This window comes from Pelobates fuscus, chromosome 10 (genome assembly GCF_036172605.1).
Source record: "Pelobates fuscus isolate aPelFus1 chromosome 10, aPelFus1.pri, whole genome shotgun sequence".
Lineage (NCBI taxonomy): Eukaryota > Metazoa > Chordata > Amphibia > Anura > Pelobatidae > Pelobates > Pelobates fuscus.
Window position 1 is genome coordinate 130,539,755 of NC_086326.1, and position 16,503 is coordinate 130,556,257.

Sequence of the window (16,503 nt, forward strand, 5' to 3'; positions counted from 1 at the left end):
CCGACACATGCAGGCACACCCAAGTGTCATAACCATGGAGGCACCACATACTCCATAACTACAACACACACGGAACGCGGATACCAGCACCGAATATACGACTCAAACACACAAATAACACAGGTTAAGCGGTTAATGACCCGGATCCAAGTTATTGCTTGTATTTTATAAAATTATATAATTGGTGCAGTCTCACAAGATGCAAGATAAATATGTTGATGCTATATACTGGAAATTCTGACTTGCAATGTACTGTTTTACTGTCATGCAAAGCACCGCAAAAATAAAGGAAAAAAAAAAAAAAAATACAGCAGCGTGTGGACCAAGGCAGCCCAAGGCAGCTCATCTCATCAGGCCTTTTTTAATCGAATGTATCGCCCAGTGTCAGTCCCTTCGGGATCCATCCCTCATTCATCTTAATAAAGGTGAGGTAATCTAGACTTTTTTGACCTAGGTGACTTCTCTTCTCAGTGACAATACCTCCTGCTGCACTGAAGGTCCTTTCTGACAGGACACTTGAAGCGGGGCAGGCCAGAAGTTCTATCGCAAATTGGGATAGCTCAGGCCACAGGTCAATCCTGCACACCAAGTAGTCAAGGGGTTCATCGCTCCTCAGAGTGTCAATATCTGCAGTTAAGGCGAGGTAGTCTGCTACCTGTCGGTCGAGTCGCTCTCTGAGGGTGGATCCCGAAGGGCTGTGGCGATGCGTAGGACTTAAAAAGGTCCGCATGTCCTCCATCAACAACACGTCTTTAAAGCGTCCTGTCCTTGCCGGCGTGGTTGTGGGAGGAGGAGGATGACTTCCACCTCTCCCCCTGTTAGATTCCCGTTGTGCTGTGACATCACCCTTATACGCTGTGTAAAGCATACTTTTTAATTTATTTTGCAAATGCTGCATCCTTTCCGACTTGTTGTAATTCGGTAACATTTCCACCACTTTCTGCTTATACCGGGGGGTCTAGTAGCGTGGACACCCAGTACAGGTCGTTCTCCTTCAGCCTTTTTATACGAGGGTCCCTCAACAGGCAGGACAGCATGAAAGACCCCATTTGCACAAGGTTGGATGCCGAGCTACTCATTTCCCGTTTCTCCTCCTCACTGATGTCATTGAAGGTATGTTCTTCCCCCCAGCCACGTACAACACCACGGGTACCAGATAGGTGACAACGAGCACCCTGGGATGCCTGTTGTGTTTGGTCTTGCTCCTCCTCCTCCTCCTCAAAGCTACATTCCTCCTCTGACTCCTCTTCCTCACAATCCTCTTCCAGCGTTGCCGCAGGTCCAGCAAGCGATGCTGATAAGGCTGTTTCTGGTGGTGATGGTGACCACAACTCTTCCTCTTCCTCTTCACGCTCATCTACAGCCTGATCCAGCACTCTTCGCAGGGCACGCTCCAGGAAGAAAACAAATGGTATGATGTCGCTGATGGTGCCTTCGTTGCGACTGACTAGGTTTGTCACCTCCTCAAAAGGACGCATGAGCCTACAGGAATTGCGCATGAGCGTCCAGTAACGTGGCAAAAAAATTCCCAGCTCCCCAGAGGCTGTCCTAGCACCCCAGTCATACAAATATTCATTAACAGCTTTTTCTTGTTGGAGCAGGCGGTCAAACATTAGGAGTGTTGAATTTCAACGTGTAGGGCTGTCGCAAATCAAGCGCCTCACTGGCATGTTGTTTCGCCGCTGGATATCGGCAAAGTGAGCCATGGCCGTGTAGGAATGCCTGAAATGGCAACACACCTTCCTGGCCTGCTTCAGGACGTCCTGTAAGCCTGTGTACTTATGCACAAAGCGTTGTACGATCAGATTACACACATGTGCCATGCACGGCACATGTGTCAACTTGCCCAACTTCAATGCCGCTATCAAATTTTTTCCGTTGTCACACACCACTTTGCCGATATCCAGTTGCTGCGGAATCAGCCACTTTTCCACCTGTGCGTTCAGGGCGGACAGGAGTGCTTGTCCGGTGTGACTCTCTGCTTTCAAGCAAGTCGTATCCGGGATGTGGAATAGTACCTGGGGAGCTAGGGGGGTGCTGTTGATGTGGAGCAAGACGCAGCAGCACAAGAGGACTCAGCCGAGGAGGTTATGGAAGAGGATGGAGTAGGAGGAGTAGAGGAGGTGGCAGCAGGACTGCCTGCAATTCGTGGCGGTGTCACCAACTCCTCTGCAATGCCACGCATTCCTTGATTGTCAGCCGTCAGCAGGTTTACCCAATGCGCAGTGTAGGTGATATACCTGCCCTGACCATGCTTTGCAGACCAGGTATCAGTGGTCAGATGGACCCTTGCCCCAACACTGTGTGCCAGATATGCCATGACTTCCTTTTGCACAATCGAGTACAAGTTGGGGATTGCCTTTTGTGAAAAGAAATTCCGGCCGGGTACCTTCCACTGCGGTGTCCCAATAGCTACAAATTTTTTGAACGCCTCAGACTCAACCAGATTGTATGGTAAAAGCTGGCGGGCTAATAGTTCGGACAAGCCAGCTGTCAGACGCTGGGCAAGGGGGTGACTTGGTGACATTGGCCTCAAACATGTCCTTAACAGACACATGACTGTGGGCAGATGAGCGGGAACTGCTCAAGGCGGGAGATGGAGTGGCGGATGGTTGAAAGGGGGCAAGGAGGACAGCAGTGGTTGATGTGGCTGAAGATGCTGGACCAGGAGGAGGATGGCAGCTTAGAGTAGGCATGCTGCTTGTACTCATGTGTTGATCCCATAGTCGTTTGTGATGTGAGATCATGTGCCTACGCAAAGCAGTTGTACCTAGGTGGGTGTTGGACCTCCCACGACTCAGTTTCCTTTGGCACAGGTTGCAAATGGCATCGCTGTTGTCAGAGGCAGACACACAAAAAAAATGCCACACTGCTGAGCTCTGCAATGACGGCATTCTGGTGGTGGACACAGCATGCGTTGATTGGCGTGCTGTCGGGCTGACCCCGGGTGCCGATGCATGCTGTCTGACTGTGCCACTAGCTCCTTGCGACGACCCCCCCTTGCTTCCAACTCGTCTCCTCCTCCTCCTCTCTGTCTCCCCATCTGAACTTTCGCCCTGTTCTTCTTCTTGCCGAGCGGGCACCCACGTGACATCCATGGGCGCATCGTCATCATCAAGCGCTTCGCTTGTATCTGACAACTCAGAAAAGGAAGCAGCAGCGGGTACATCATCATCATCATCACACCGTACCTCCATGTGTTTAATGCTGCCTGCCTGAGGCATATTCCTGTTATCTACATGCTCTAGCAATAATGGTTGCGCATCACTCATTTCTTCAAACGGGTGTGTGAATAACTCCTCTGACATACCAAGTAAAGCGGCTGTGGTGCTAGTTTTGGTGGTGGCGGCAGGCGGGTGAGTTGTATCTTGAGAGGTGCCTGAAGCTAAGCTGGAGGAGGATGGTGCGTCAAGGTTCCGAGCGGAGGCTGTACAAGATTGGGTGTCCTGTGTTAGCCAGTCAACTATGTCCTCAGAACTTTTCAAGTTCAGGGTACGTGGCTTCTGAAAACTGGGCATTATTCTAGGGCAAAAGGGAATCACAGCACCACGACCATGACGACCCCTGCGGGGTGGCCTGCCTCTGCCTGTAATTTTTTGGGGGATTAGTGGTACTATGCGTGCAAGCTACTGTGAGACCAGATATGATTGGCAATGTGAACTGTAACAGTTCTGCAGAGCACACACTGTAGGCCTGACACACCCGCTTGAAGTCAAGTAACTGCTATTCAATCTATAACAGTGAAAAACAAATTTTGGTTTTAAAAGCACTGTATAGAGACACCAGATATGATTGGTAATGTGCACTGGAACAGTTCTGGAGAGCACACGCTGAAGGAAGGACTGACAGAGCCGCTTGAAGGACACTGACTGGCTGCTATTAGCTTACACTAGAAACCTTTTTTCTTTGTAAAAGCACGCTATAGAGACACCAGATATGATTGGCAATGTGCACTTGAACAGTTCTGCAGAGCACACACTAGGCCTGACACACCCGCTTGAAGACAAGTAACTGCTATTCAATCTATAACAGTGAAAAACAAATTTTGGTTTTAAAGCACGCTATAGAGACACCAGATATGATTGGCAATGTGCACTGGAACAGTTCTGGAGAGCACACGCTGAAGGAAGGACTGACAGAGCCGCTTGAAGGACACTGACTGGCTGCTATTAGCTTACACTAGAAACCTTTTTTCTTTGTAAAAGCACGCTATAGAGACACCAGATATGATTGGCAATGTGAACTTGAACAGTTCTGCAGAGCACACACTGTAGGCCTGACACACCCGCTTGAAGACAAGTAACTGCTATTCAATCTATAACAGTGAAAAACAAATGTTGGTTTTAAAAGCACGCTATAGAGACACCAGATATGATTGGCAATGTGCACTGGAACAGTTCTGGAGAGCACACACTGAAGGAAGGACTGACAGAGCCGCTTGAAGGACACTGTCTGGCTGCTATTAGCTTACACTAGAAACCTTTTTTCTTTGTAAAAGCACGCTATAGAGACACCAGATATGATTGGCAATGTGCACTGGAACAGTTCTGGAGAGCACACGCTAAAGGAAGGACTGACAGAGCCGCTTGAAGGACACTGACTGGCTGCTATTAGCTTACACTGGAAACCTTTTTTCTTTGTAAAAGCACGCTATAGAGACACCAGATATGATTGGCAACTGTCAAAGTACGCTGGCAGGGTTGTGCAGGGCACACGCTGAAGGAAGGCCTGACAGAGCCGCTTGAAGGACACTGACTGGCTGCTATTAGCTTACACTGCAAACCTTTTTTCTTTGTAAAAGCACGCTAAAGAGACACCAGATATGATTGGCAACTGTCAAAGCACGCTGGCACAGGTCAGCAGAGCACACGCTGAAGTAGGCCTGACACCCAGACGCTTGCAGACAACTAACTGCTCTTCTATTACAGTGAAAAAAATTATTTATTTTAAATCTAAAGCTTAAGCTATTGTAAAAACAGATATGAGTGGTGGCACTGGGCAAGAGGGCACAGTATCCACTGTGAACTTCAAACAGAAGCTGGCAGGCAGGCAACTGCTCTTCTATTACAGTGGAAACTAAATTTTGGTTTTAAAAGCATGCTATAGAGACACCAGATATGAGTGGCAACTGTCAAAGTACGCTGACAGGGTTGTGCAGGGCACACGCTGAAGGAAGGCCTGACAGAGCCGCTTGAAGGACACTGACTGGCTGCTATTAGCTTACACTGGAAACCTTTTTTCTTTGTAAAAGCACGCTATAGAGACACCAGATATGATTGGCAACTGTCAAAGTACGCTGGCAGGGTTGTGCAGGGCACACGCTGAAGGAAGGCCTGACAGAGCCGCTTGAAGGACACTGACTGGCTGCTATTAGCTTACACTGCAAACCTTTTTTCTTTGTAAAAGCACGCTAAAGAGACACCAGATATGATTGGCAACTGTGAAAGCACACTGGCACAGGTCAGCAGAGCACACGCTGAAGTAGGCCTGACACCCAGACGCTTGCAGACAACTAACTGCTCCTCTATTACAGTGAAAAAAATTATTTATTTTAAATCTAAAGCTTAAGCTATTGTAAAAACAGATATGAGTGGTGGCACTGGGCAAGAGGGCACAGTATCCACTGTGAACCTCAAACAGAAGCTGGCAGGCAGGCAACTGCTCTTCTATTACAGTGGAAACTAAATTTTGGTTTTAAAAGCACGCTATAGAGACACCAGATATGAGTGGCAACTGTCAAAGCACGCTGGCTCAGGTCTGCAGAGCACACGCTGAAGTAGGCCTGACACCCAGACGCTTGCAGACAACTAACTGCTCTTCTATTACAGTGAAAAAAAATTATTTATTTTAAATCTAAAGCTTAAGCTATTGTAAAAACAGATATGAGTGGTGGCACTGGGCAAGAGGGCACAGTATCCACTGTGAAACTCACACAGAAGCTGGCAGGCAGGCAACTGCTCTTCTATTACAGTGAAAAAAAATTATTTATTTTAAATCTAAAGCTTAAGCTATTGTAAAAACAGATATGAGTGGTGGCACTGACTGTGCAAATGGGCAAGGCATCCAGCCTGACACAGAAACTGGCAGGCAGGCAACTGCTCTTCTATTACAGTGAAAAAAAAAATATTTCTTTTAAATCTAAAGCTTAACCTATTGTAAAAACAGATATGAGTGGTGGCACTGACTGTGCAAATGGGCAAGGCATCCAACCTGACACAGAAGCTGGCAGGCAGGCAACTGCTCTTCTATTACAGTGAAAAAAAATTATTTCTTTTAAATCTAAAGCTTAACCTATTGTAAAAACAGATATGAGTGGTGGCACTGGGCAAGTGGGCACAGTATCCAATGTGAACCTCACACAGAAGCTGGCAGGCAGGCACCTGCAATTACATTACACAGGGAAAAAAAAGCAGCCTGATGTTCTAGCCCTAAAAAGGGCTTTTTGGGGTGCTGTCCTTACAGCAGAGATCAGATGAGTCCTTCAGGATTGTAGTGGACACTGAATACCCTAGCCTAGCTATCAATTTCCCTATCTAATCAGCAGCAGCTAAACTTTCCCTCCTCTCACTAAGCATGCAGCTTCAGAATGAATCGAAAATGGATGCTGGGAGGGAGGTTGGAGGGTGTGGAAGGGAGGGAGTGCTGCTGATTGGCTGGAATGTGTCTGCTGACCGAGAGGCACAGGGTCAAAGTTTGCCCAATGATGACGAATAGGGGGCGGATCGAACTGCGCATGTGTCCGCCCGCCGCGGCGAACACGAACACGCTAAGTTCGCCGGTGGACAGTTCGGTACATCACTACCCCTGAACATAAGCTTGTGTTCCTCAGGGATACCTGCTAATAAAATACAACCCACAGTCAAGATTTCAACATGCTTACTTTATTCAATTGCCTCTTTTACATTATATATATATATATATATATATATATATGTTTATTATATATATATATATATAATAATAAACAATACACAAGATCCAGCGCACTCTCCTATCTACTAAACAGCAACTTCAATGTTGACAGATTTTATTAGTTTTTAAAAGTTTTCTTAAAAACATCTAAACTAGGCAAAAAAAAATAATGGGGATTTAGTTCCATTATATGATCATACATTGCATAAGCCTGCCACAACGTATATATATATTATTTATTTTAGATTAAACACGTCTGCACGGGAAAAGCAAATAATTAAAAAACAAAACAAAAAAAAAACGGTATACATTTTAAGAAAATTCACAAATGATAAGTCGTTTTTGGTCACAATTCTCATCATTCCACTTCCCATTATTGAACATTTCAACACAATCCTCAACATTAAACTCATCATTGGGTTCATCAGCTGCCCAGTTTGAGTAGTTTATTTCCTCTCCATTTGGATATCTAAATGTTCCTTCATCCCCAATGTCATTAATACCAAGGAATGGATCCTTCTTGTGCTGCAAAGCAAGGGTCAATATAGCTTCATTCTCTTCTGTAATTTGTGGGGAAGGCAACTGTCCTCCTGCCTCGGCACAAATGGTGTATCCTTCATTGTAAGTAGCTGTCTGGCCATTTGTAAGATAAATCTTGTTACCGCTACTTGTCCCTTTATTGAAGACCAAAGCTAAAATAAAAAAGTAAGTAAATACTCATTATGTAATAACTATATAGCATTACCTTAGCTAATATTATTTTATATACAGTTCTCAGATGATTTTTCCATTTTATCACATTAATTGGCAGTAAAATATTTTTTATACCAAACATAAATAACTTCATAACACGTTAAATCATACAATTTCTGTTGTTTAGCATCCATTGTCTAGGGCACAGTTACCTACCCTGAACTATATTTTGTAGAGAAACTAGAATATCATGTTAAAATCTGATGCTTTCAGGACTATGGGAGATTTATCAAAGTGCTCTGTTTAAAAAGTTGTGCAAAAATTTAAAAAGGGACGAGTCATTAGTGCAATGTATCATAGTGTGTGTACGTACTATTTGGTGAATTTCAAACTGTATGCAGCTATAAATAATACTGTACAGCATACACAATGTTGGATTTACATTACTCACCATTTTTCAGTGCTGCTACACTGGATTGCAAACATCTAAGTTCTTGCTCCAAAGATTTAGGGTTTAGCTCATCCAAACCTTTAAGACAAGAAGTAATGATGGTCAATAAATTAATAAATAGAGCAGATTCAATAAGCAATAACTAAAAACTACACACCAAATATTATAAAACTACATTTTATTGATTCACATTTAAAATATTCAATAGATATATACACATGCATGTATCCTATTTGAGGGTATACATAACCAAATTGAATATACTTCGCAAATCAAAAAATGTATACCCAAAATATAAACATTGCAGTAAATACACAAAAAAAAAAGTATATATAGATAAGCAAAAAGTATAGCTATCTATTACCAGAAACTGGAAACAATGTTCAACCTTCCTTATATACAAGAGCTCAGGGCATGGCACACTTGACACCCAACTTTTCAGCCTATGGCCTTTCTCAAGAACCATGCATGTGGTAGTATGCCCCCTACTCATATATACCAGATTCAATAAGTACCAGACTCCCTCCCATACATTGAACAGCAGAAATATACAATGTGCAAACACAGGTGGCACACAGTTCCTGCTTAGCAACTTCCAGCTCAGCAGCATTGGTAGCTGAGGTGGAGACCCCAGGTAAGAATTCTCATCATTCAAAAATAGCACCAGGGCACTTTTAGCAAGCTATATTGATTATGGAGTATTCCTTTAAACCAACTCACTATTTTAAACAACGCAAACAAAAAAATAAAAATAAATAATAAAAAAAAGACCTAAAACTATTTGCTGCTTAAAGGAACACTCATGTTAAATGTTTTTACAAACTTAGTAGACATACCCCTAAAGAATGCATGTTTTTATTTTCTGCATGTTTTCTTTGGGGATATGTGGAATAACACATTGAAAAAGGATACTCTGACGTCTTCATCCTCTGCAAACCTTCCCCTTTTTTCCAGTGCAAGGGAATACCTCCCTCCCACCAAAAAAAATAAAAAATAATTGTACAATATGCTGAGGCTCTATGTAAAAAATATAGTGATCACTGTCCTCATTTTACTCCCTTTGATACAAAATCTATTTTTAATTCAAACAACAAGAAGTTTAAAAGTTAGATACCTTACTAATTTTAAATTCCTATATATAATACATTTTACTATATACATATTAATACAAATGATTTGGGGAAATCACAAAAAAAATTGGTTTTGATAGTGGTGATTGCCTTGTGTTTAACCTATGCAAAAGTATCTCACCATTTACTGGGGTGAAATATTCCCCAATAGATTAATGAATCAATTACCTATACCTTTAATAAAAAAGCAAGGATGCCTTTAGTCTTAATATCCATCCTTACCTGGAGATCCACTTTTTGTGTCTGTTTGTTGGCACGACGGGGCACTGGTTACGACAAGTGGCATACTCACCATCACGACACAGAGAATCTGAAAAAGCTTCATGGCTTGGAGCTTTTTGTAAGTGTTTATAAACACTAAAATCTGTATGTAAAAAAAAAAAAAAAATCCACTACATTTTTATTATTTAAATATAAAGCTTTAACTATAATACAAAAAATATTGAATAAAACTTTATAACATATTAATCAGGAGCTTACCTTTTGTGATATAGTTTGACTTCAGGCAAAACTGGATACTGGATATCACAGCATGGGGCAAGGATGTTATTTAACATAAAATGTCACTTCCTCAAAATAAGGCGAAACATTTTTGAGGATAGTGCATCAGCATATTTGCAGATATAGCTGGGCTCAGCACTAACAATAAAAATAAGATAAGCATGTAGATTAATTTGGTTTTTATTCATGTTGCACTTTTTATTGAAGATTTTCAAGTAAAATTTAGGAAACCTCAAACAAAGTACAACCCTTAACAGTTGGTAAATGCAGTAAATGAAAAGTATTCCATACGATATAACGCAGGAGAAAATACAATCTGGGAATCCAAGTGAGCCAAAAAGAGCTAAAATATTACGAGTGCTGCTACCTATGACCTTTTAGTTTTTTACGATTTTTTTAAAATCATTTTTATAATTTTTTTTAATGTTTTTTTCACTTTTTTCATTTTCTATTTCTTTGATTTAGATTTTTCATCATTGAGAGACATGTCACTCTCCCTCAAATGATCTCTCGCAACTACTTGTCAATAGACAGAACCTTTTTGCATATATATATATATATATATGTGTACAAGTTTGTCAAGTGTTTTGTCTACTTAGATATTATCATCATATACTCTGCTCTGCTAAGCTTTCAGCCTCTAGACTAATTTGTTGATTTTCATTGATTATGTATATGCCTGTACAAAGACCATCACCTCGGCACTACATCACCTCTTCTCTCTTCCCACTTTGTTCTCTAGTGGTCACATCACCATATTTTTCTCACTCTGCCATTATGTCCACTCCCTCCAGGGTTCACTCCCTCCAGGGTTCACTCCTATCACACGTATCTTTCACTTCTTATCTATTCACTTTCTCATTCTTTCATCTCTCTCCCCCCTCTCTCTGTCCTTCACTCTTTTCCCATCTCTTCTTCTCTTCGCATCTTCTCCATTTCACACTCTCCACTTTCATACACTCTTTCTTCACTTTCATTTTCCACCTCCAACACTTCACTTACTACTCACACATCAGCTATATTTTTTCCATCCACAGATCTCTTCTTTATTAGTTTGGTCTATCATTGTACATATTCCTATATTACACTTTTTTTTGCCATGGTTACATTTTTCGATATATAATATCTGTCAGTATTTTTATATATAAAAAAAATATATATATTTATATCGGCAGACATTTTGTGTTAAGACAGAAATTATAAGTGTATATGCCAGTCACACTCAGAACATAGGTGACTCCATATTGTATTTCCAGGCTAAGAAAGACACAGAATTTATTTCTATCACTCTATTCAGTATGAAGAAACGTAAAGTTGGATATCCAAACAGGGAAACAACTAAATGTGTAGGCGACCAGAACAGGGGATAACCCTCACATACTTGTGTAAATAGAACAGTAGACCTGGTGGGTCAGAGAAGATAGAAACATAGAAACATAGAATGTGACGGCAGATAAGAACCATTCGGCCCATCTAGTCTGCCCAGTTTTCTAAATACTTTCATTAGTCCCTGGCATTATCTTATAGTTAGGATAGCCTTATGCCTATCCCACGCATGCTTAAACTCCTTTACTGTGTTAACCTCTACCACTTCAGCTGGAAGGCTATTCCATGCATCCACTACCCTCTCAGTAAAGTAATACTTCCTGATATTATTTTTAAACCTTTGTCCTTCTAATTTTAGACTATGTCCTCTGGTTGTGGTAGTTTTTCTTCTTTTAAATATAGTCTCCTCCTTTACTGTGTTGATTCCCTTTATGTATTTAAATGTTTCTATCATATCCCCCCTCTCTCGTCTTTCCACCAAGCTATACATGTTAAGATCCTTTAACCTTTCCTGGTAAGTTTTATCCTGCAATCCATGAACCAGTTTAGTAGCCCTTCTTTGAACTCTCTCTAAGGTATCAATATCCTTCTGAAGAAATGGTCTCCAGTACTGTGTACAGTACTCCAAGTGAGGTCTCACCAGTGTTCTGTACAATGGCATGAGCACTTCCCTCTTTCTACTGCTAATACCTCTCCCTATACAACCAAGCATTCTGCTAGCATTTCCTGCTGCTCTATTACATTGTCTGCCTACCTTTAAGTCCTCAGAAATAATCACCCCTGAATCCCTTTCCTCAGATGTTGAGGTTAGGACTCTATCAAATATTCTGTACTCTGCCCTTGGGTTTTTACGTCCAAGATGCATTATCTTGAACTTATCCACATTAAATGTCAGTTGCCACAACTCTGACCATTTTTCTAGTTTACCTAAATCATTTGCCATTTGGCTTATCCCTCCTGGAACATCAACCCTGTTACATATCTTAGTATCATCCGCAAAAAGACACACCTTACCATCAAGACCTTCTGCAATATCACTAATAAAAATATTAAAGATAATGGGTCCAAGTACAGATCCCTGAGGTACCCCACTGGTGACAAGCCCAAGCTTCGAATATACTCCATTGACTACAACCCTCTGTTGCCTATCACTCAGCCACTGCCTTACCCATTCAACAATATTGGAATCCAAACTCAAAGATTGCAGTTTATTGATAAGCCTTCTATGTGCAACAGTGTCAAAAGCCTTACTGAAATCTAGGTAAGCAATGTCTACTGCACCACCCTGATCTATAATTTTAGTTACCCAATCAAAAAAATCAATAAGATTAGTTTGGCATGATCTCCCTGAAGTAAACCCATGTTGTCTCTGATCTTGAAATCCATGTGTTTTTAGATATTCAACAATCCTATCCTTTAACATGGTTTCCATCACTTTCCCCACTACTGAAGTAAGGCTTACTGGCCTATAGTTGCCCGACTCCTCCCTATTACCTTTCTTGTGAATGGGCACAACATTCGCTAACTTCCAATCTTCTGGGACTACTCCTGTTAACAATGATTGGTTAAATAAATCTGTTAATGGTTTTGCTAGTACACCACTAAGCTCTTTTAATAGCTTTGGGTGTATTCCATCAGGTCCCATTGACTTATTTGTCTTTACTTTTGACAGTTGAAACAGAACCTCTTCCTCACGTGTAAACTCACGTGTAATAAATGACTCATTTATCCTTTTTTTAACAGAGGTCCCTTTCCTTCATTTTCAGCTGTAAATACCGAACAAAAATATTCATTGAGGCAGTCAGCTAGACCTTTATCCTCATCTACATACCTTCATTCTTTTGTTTTTAATCTAACTAATCCTTGTTTTACTTTTCTTTTCTCATTTATGTATCTAAAAAAAGTTTTGTCCCCCTTTTTTACTGACTGTGCTATTTTCTCTTCTGTGTGTGATTTGGAAGCTCTTATAACTTGCTTAGCCTCTTTCTGCCTAATCTTATAGGTCATTCTGTCTTCCTCACTCTGGGTTTTTTATAATTACTAAATGCTAACTTTTTGGTTTTTACTATTTTGGCCACATCTGCGGAGTACCACAGTGGTTTCTTGAATTTTTTGCTTTTACTGACAAGCCTAATGCAATTTTCTGTTGCCTTCAGTAGTGCAGCTTTTAAATAATCCCATTTATTTTGGACTCCATTTAAATTGCTCCAGTCTGATAATGACTCCTTTACACATATTCTAATTTTAGAAAAGTCTGTTTTTCTAAAGTCTAAAACTTTTTGTTTTTGTGTGGTGTGACTCAGTCACTGTTCTTATATTAAACCACACTGACTGATGATCACTGGATCCTAAACTTTCACCTACAGTAATATCTGATACCAAATCTCCATTTGTTAACACTAAATCTAGTATGGCCTCTTTACGAGTTGGCTCCTCAACGACTTGTTTTAGAGACAATCCCAGTAGGGAGTTTAGAATATGTGTGCTTCTGGCACAAGTAGCTATTAGGGCGCCCCCTAGTGAAAAACAATACATATAAGGGTAGATAAAATATAACCTTTAATAATTACTGTATTAAAATCCTAATGCCTATACTAGAGAAAAATAAAAAAACATAAAATATAAGAGGATATAGATAAGAGATCGTGCCTGGATTGGGATAAATATCCTAAGGGAATCACCTAGAGGATATTACCTAAAAATAACAAAGAGAGAAAATCCCCCCACCAAATGAGATCCGTCTCAGAGTAGTAGTAAAACCCCAGGATAGTGTTAGTACCCTGGATGCGAATGAACAATACAGTCTACTAACTGAGTATACGGATAGCTAGTCTAGATATAGAAACTTAGTGCATACAGTGTTGCTAGTGCCTTGGCTACTATGTACCACGCAGTCCCTAAGGGTGAGGAATAAGTAAAGCTTAAAGATAACTCTGGAGGAGGTTATCTGACGATCCCTGCCGGATAGGTCAAGATTTATTCGTTGCCCAAGCCTTCCCCCCCATGTGAAAATACGTGCTAAAGATAGAACCACTAGGAACTAGGCTGACTAGCTCATAGGTGTCCAGGCTCTGATCCAACCTTTTCTGCCTGCTACTTTGCTAGTCTAGATATAGAGACTCAGTGGATACATTCTTGCTAGTGCCTTGGCTATTGTGTAACACGCAGTCTCTAAGGGTGAGGAATGAGTAGAGCATAGAAATGACACTAGAGGAAGTCGTCTGACGATCCCTGACGGATATGTCAAGATTTCTCGTCGCCCAAGCCTCCCCATGCGAGAAATGCGTGCTGAAAATAAAGCCACTAAGTCCTAAGCTGACTAGCTAGTGGGTGTCCAGGTTCTTATCTAACCATACTGCCTGCTACCTGACACGTGTTTCGCCACTGCTAAACGCGCCTTCTTCTGAGGCTAAACAGGTAATACCGGCATCGGAGATTCTTTATATAGCCCTACACACTCTGTTAAAACAGGGTGTGTGTGTACCGCGTGTTCGTGCCAAAAAAGCCGAACATGTACAGACCACGCCCCTAATGACGTGTCGTCACCTGATAGGTTGATGTCGTCGCACTGAATTTTGCATTGATTAACTGTGTAAGTGCCTAGTTCTTGCGGCTACTGATACTAATGTAGTGTAGCCGCATAAATGGTTCCCAAGTGTATCTAAGTACACATGAAGGATGAGTATAACCAATAATAAAGTCTATTGGGCATTGACAGTTAACATAATCTAAAAGAGATGATTCTTAATTCCATAATAGAAACTAAGATCGAAATCAGGATGGATATTTTTAAGAACTATGTATATCGGTCTAAAGATTATGTAAATGCTTCTATTGAGCTGGTGATCTTTTTGTAAGACCCAATGTGAAGTGAAAATAATTCACCTAATGTTAGCAGAGGCAAAATGGCTATAAAAAGACTGATTTCAGTCCTTAAGGCTGCTACATTGTGGTCCAATGACCAGGTTAGTCTAGCAGATACAGGTGAATAAATGCCTGTTTAGTTTATAAATGAGTGTGTATATTTAGGGTAAAGAAAAGAAAAGTAAAACTCCGATGCACAGAACAAATAATAATGAAGAAAGAGAATAAGGTAATACATGCAAAAAACAAAAATATATACAGTGTCAATAAAAAATTTATGTACATAGTATAATTTCATATTAATCCTTGGTGAAATTAATTCTCGATGAAGGGAGTAAATGTAAATCCCTCTTTTAACCCATTGGGGCAAAAGTTTTGAATCTGTAGATCCAATAACACTCTCTTTTGAGGAGGGTGAGATCTAAATCACCCCCTCTACGTCCTGCCGTTACTTTCTCGATTCCAGCGAACCTAACACCTTCGTGGTCTCCACGGTGTTGGTTTGTTATGTGTCTCACCACAGGGGTGTCCCTCAGGTTTCTGACAGAATGTATATGCTCCATGATTCGCCTTTTAAAGGGGCGGATCGTTTTACCCACATATCTAAGGCCACACGAGCAAATCAGGAGATTAACTGTAGCACCAAAGGGATAGTTTAAGAATTGCTTAGCATGACAGACAACTTGGTTGTATGAGTCTGTAAGGTGTTTGGAGTCTTTACAGATGTACCTGCAGGCCACACACTTGCCACATTTATACGTGCCCTGAACGGAGAGCCAGTTGTAACCAGGCTTTATAGAAGAGAAGTGGCTGGGTACTAGAGCCTCCTTTAGATTTCTCCCCCTCCGTGCCGTAAGGGATACATTTGGGGTCACTGCCCCTTTGAAGTGGGGATCTTGAGATATAAGAGGCCAAAATCTGCCCAATATCTTTTTTGCCTGGTCCCATCCTGAATCGAAGTTCACGATGCACCGAATTGGTGCTTGTTCATTAGGGGTCGGTTTGTCCTTGAGGAGTTCCATTCTGTCGCTGTACAGAGCTCTCTGGTATGCTTGCTTTAAGCAACGGTTAGGGTATCCTCTCTCCTTGAACCTAATTTTGAGTAGCTTTGCCTGAGTGGTAAACTCCTCCATACTTGAACAGTTCCTTCTCAATCGGAGGTACTGTCCTACGGGTATACCTCTCTTTAGTGTGGTTGGGTGGTGGCTTTCCCACATCAACATAGTATTTGTTGAGGTCGGTTTCCTGAATAGCGTTGTCTCGATGGTCTGTTTGGGGGTTGTACTAAATGTACAGTCGAGGAAATTAAGGGAAGAGCCCCCTATTTCCATCGTGAACTTCAAGTTAAGATCATTGGAGTTCAAACTCTCCACAAACATCGTGAAGCATTCCCTTGTGCCTGTCCAGACCACAAGGATGTCATCTATACATCTCTTCCACATGAAGATATACTTGGTATATTCAGCGTTGGTGTCCGTAAAGACCACATTCTCTTCCCACCAACCCAGGTGCAGGTTAGCGTATGATGGGGCACAAGATGTACCCATAGCTGTACCCTGCACCTGGTGGTAGTATTTACCGTCAAAAACAAAGAAATTGTGGGTCAGGACAAACTGTAACAGATCC

At 41.5% G+C, this 16,503-nt stretch overlaps 1 protein-coding gene across 1 annotated transcript; it reads right to left on the minus strand.

Moving 5' to 3' along the window:
- Positions 1 to 7,171: 7,171 nt before the first annotated feature.
- Positions 7,172 to 9,732, minus strand: LOC134575897 (pulmonary surfactant-associated protein D-like). The gene is made up of 4 exons (XM_063435345.1): positions 9,667 to 9,732; positions 9,409 to 9,550; positions 8,057 to 8,134; positions 7,172 to 7,604 (listed from the first exon to the last, which is right to left on the minus strand). Exons 2-4 carry the CDS (start codon positions 9,509 to 9,511, stop codon positions 7,225 to 7,227), a joined length of 561 nt encoding a protein of 186 aa, XP_063291415.1. The 5' UTR covers positions 9,512 to 9,550; positions 9,667 to 9,732; the 3' UTR covers positions 7,172 to 7,224.
- Between the last annotated feature and the right edge of the window lie 6,771 nt (positions 9,733 to 16,503).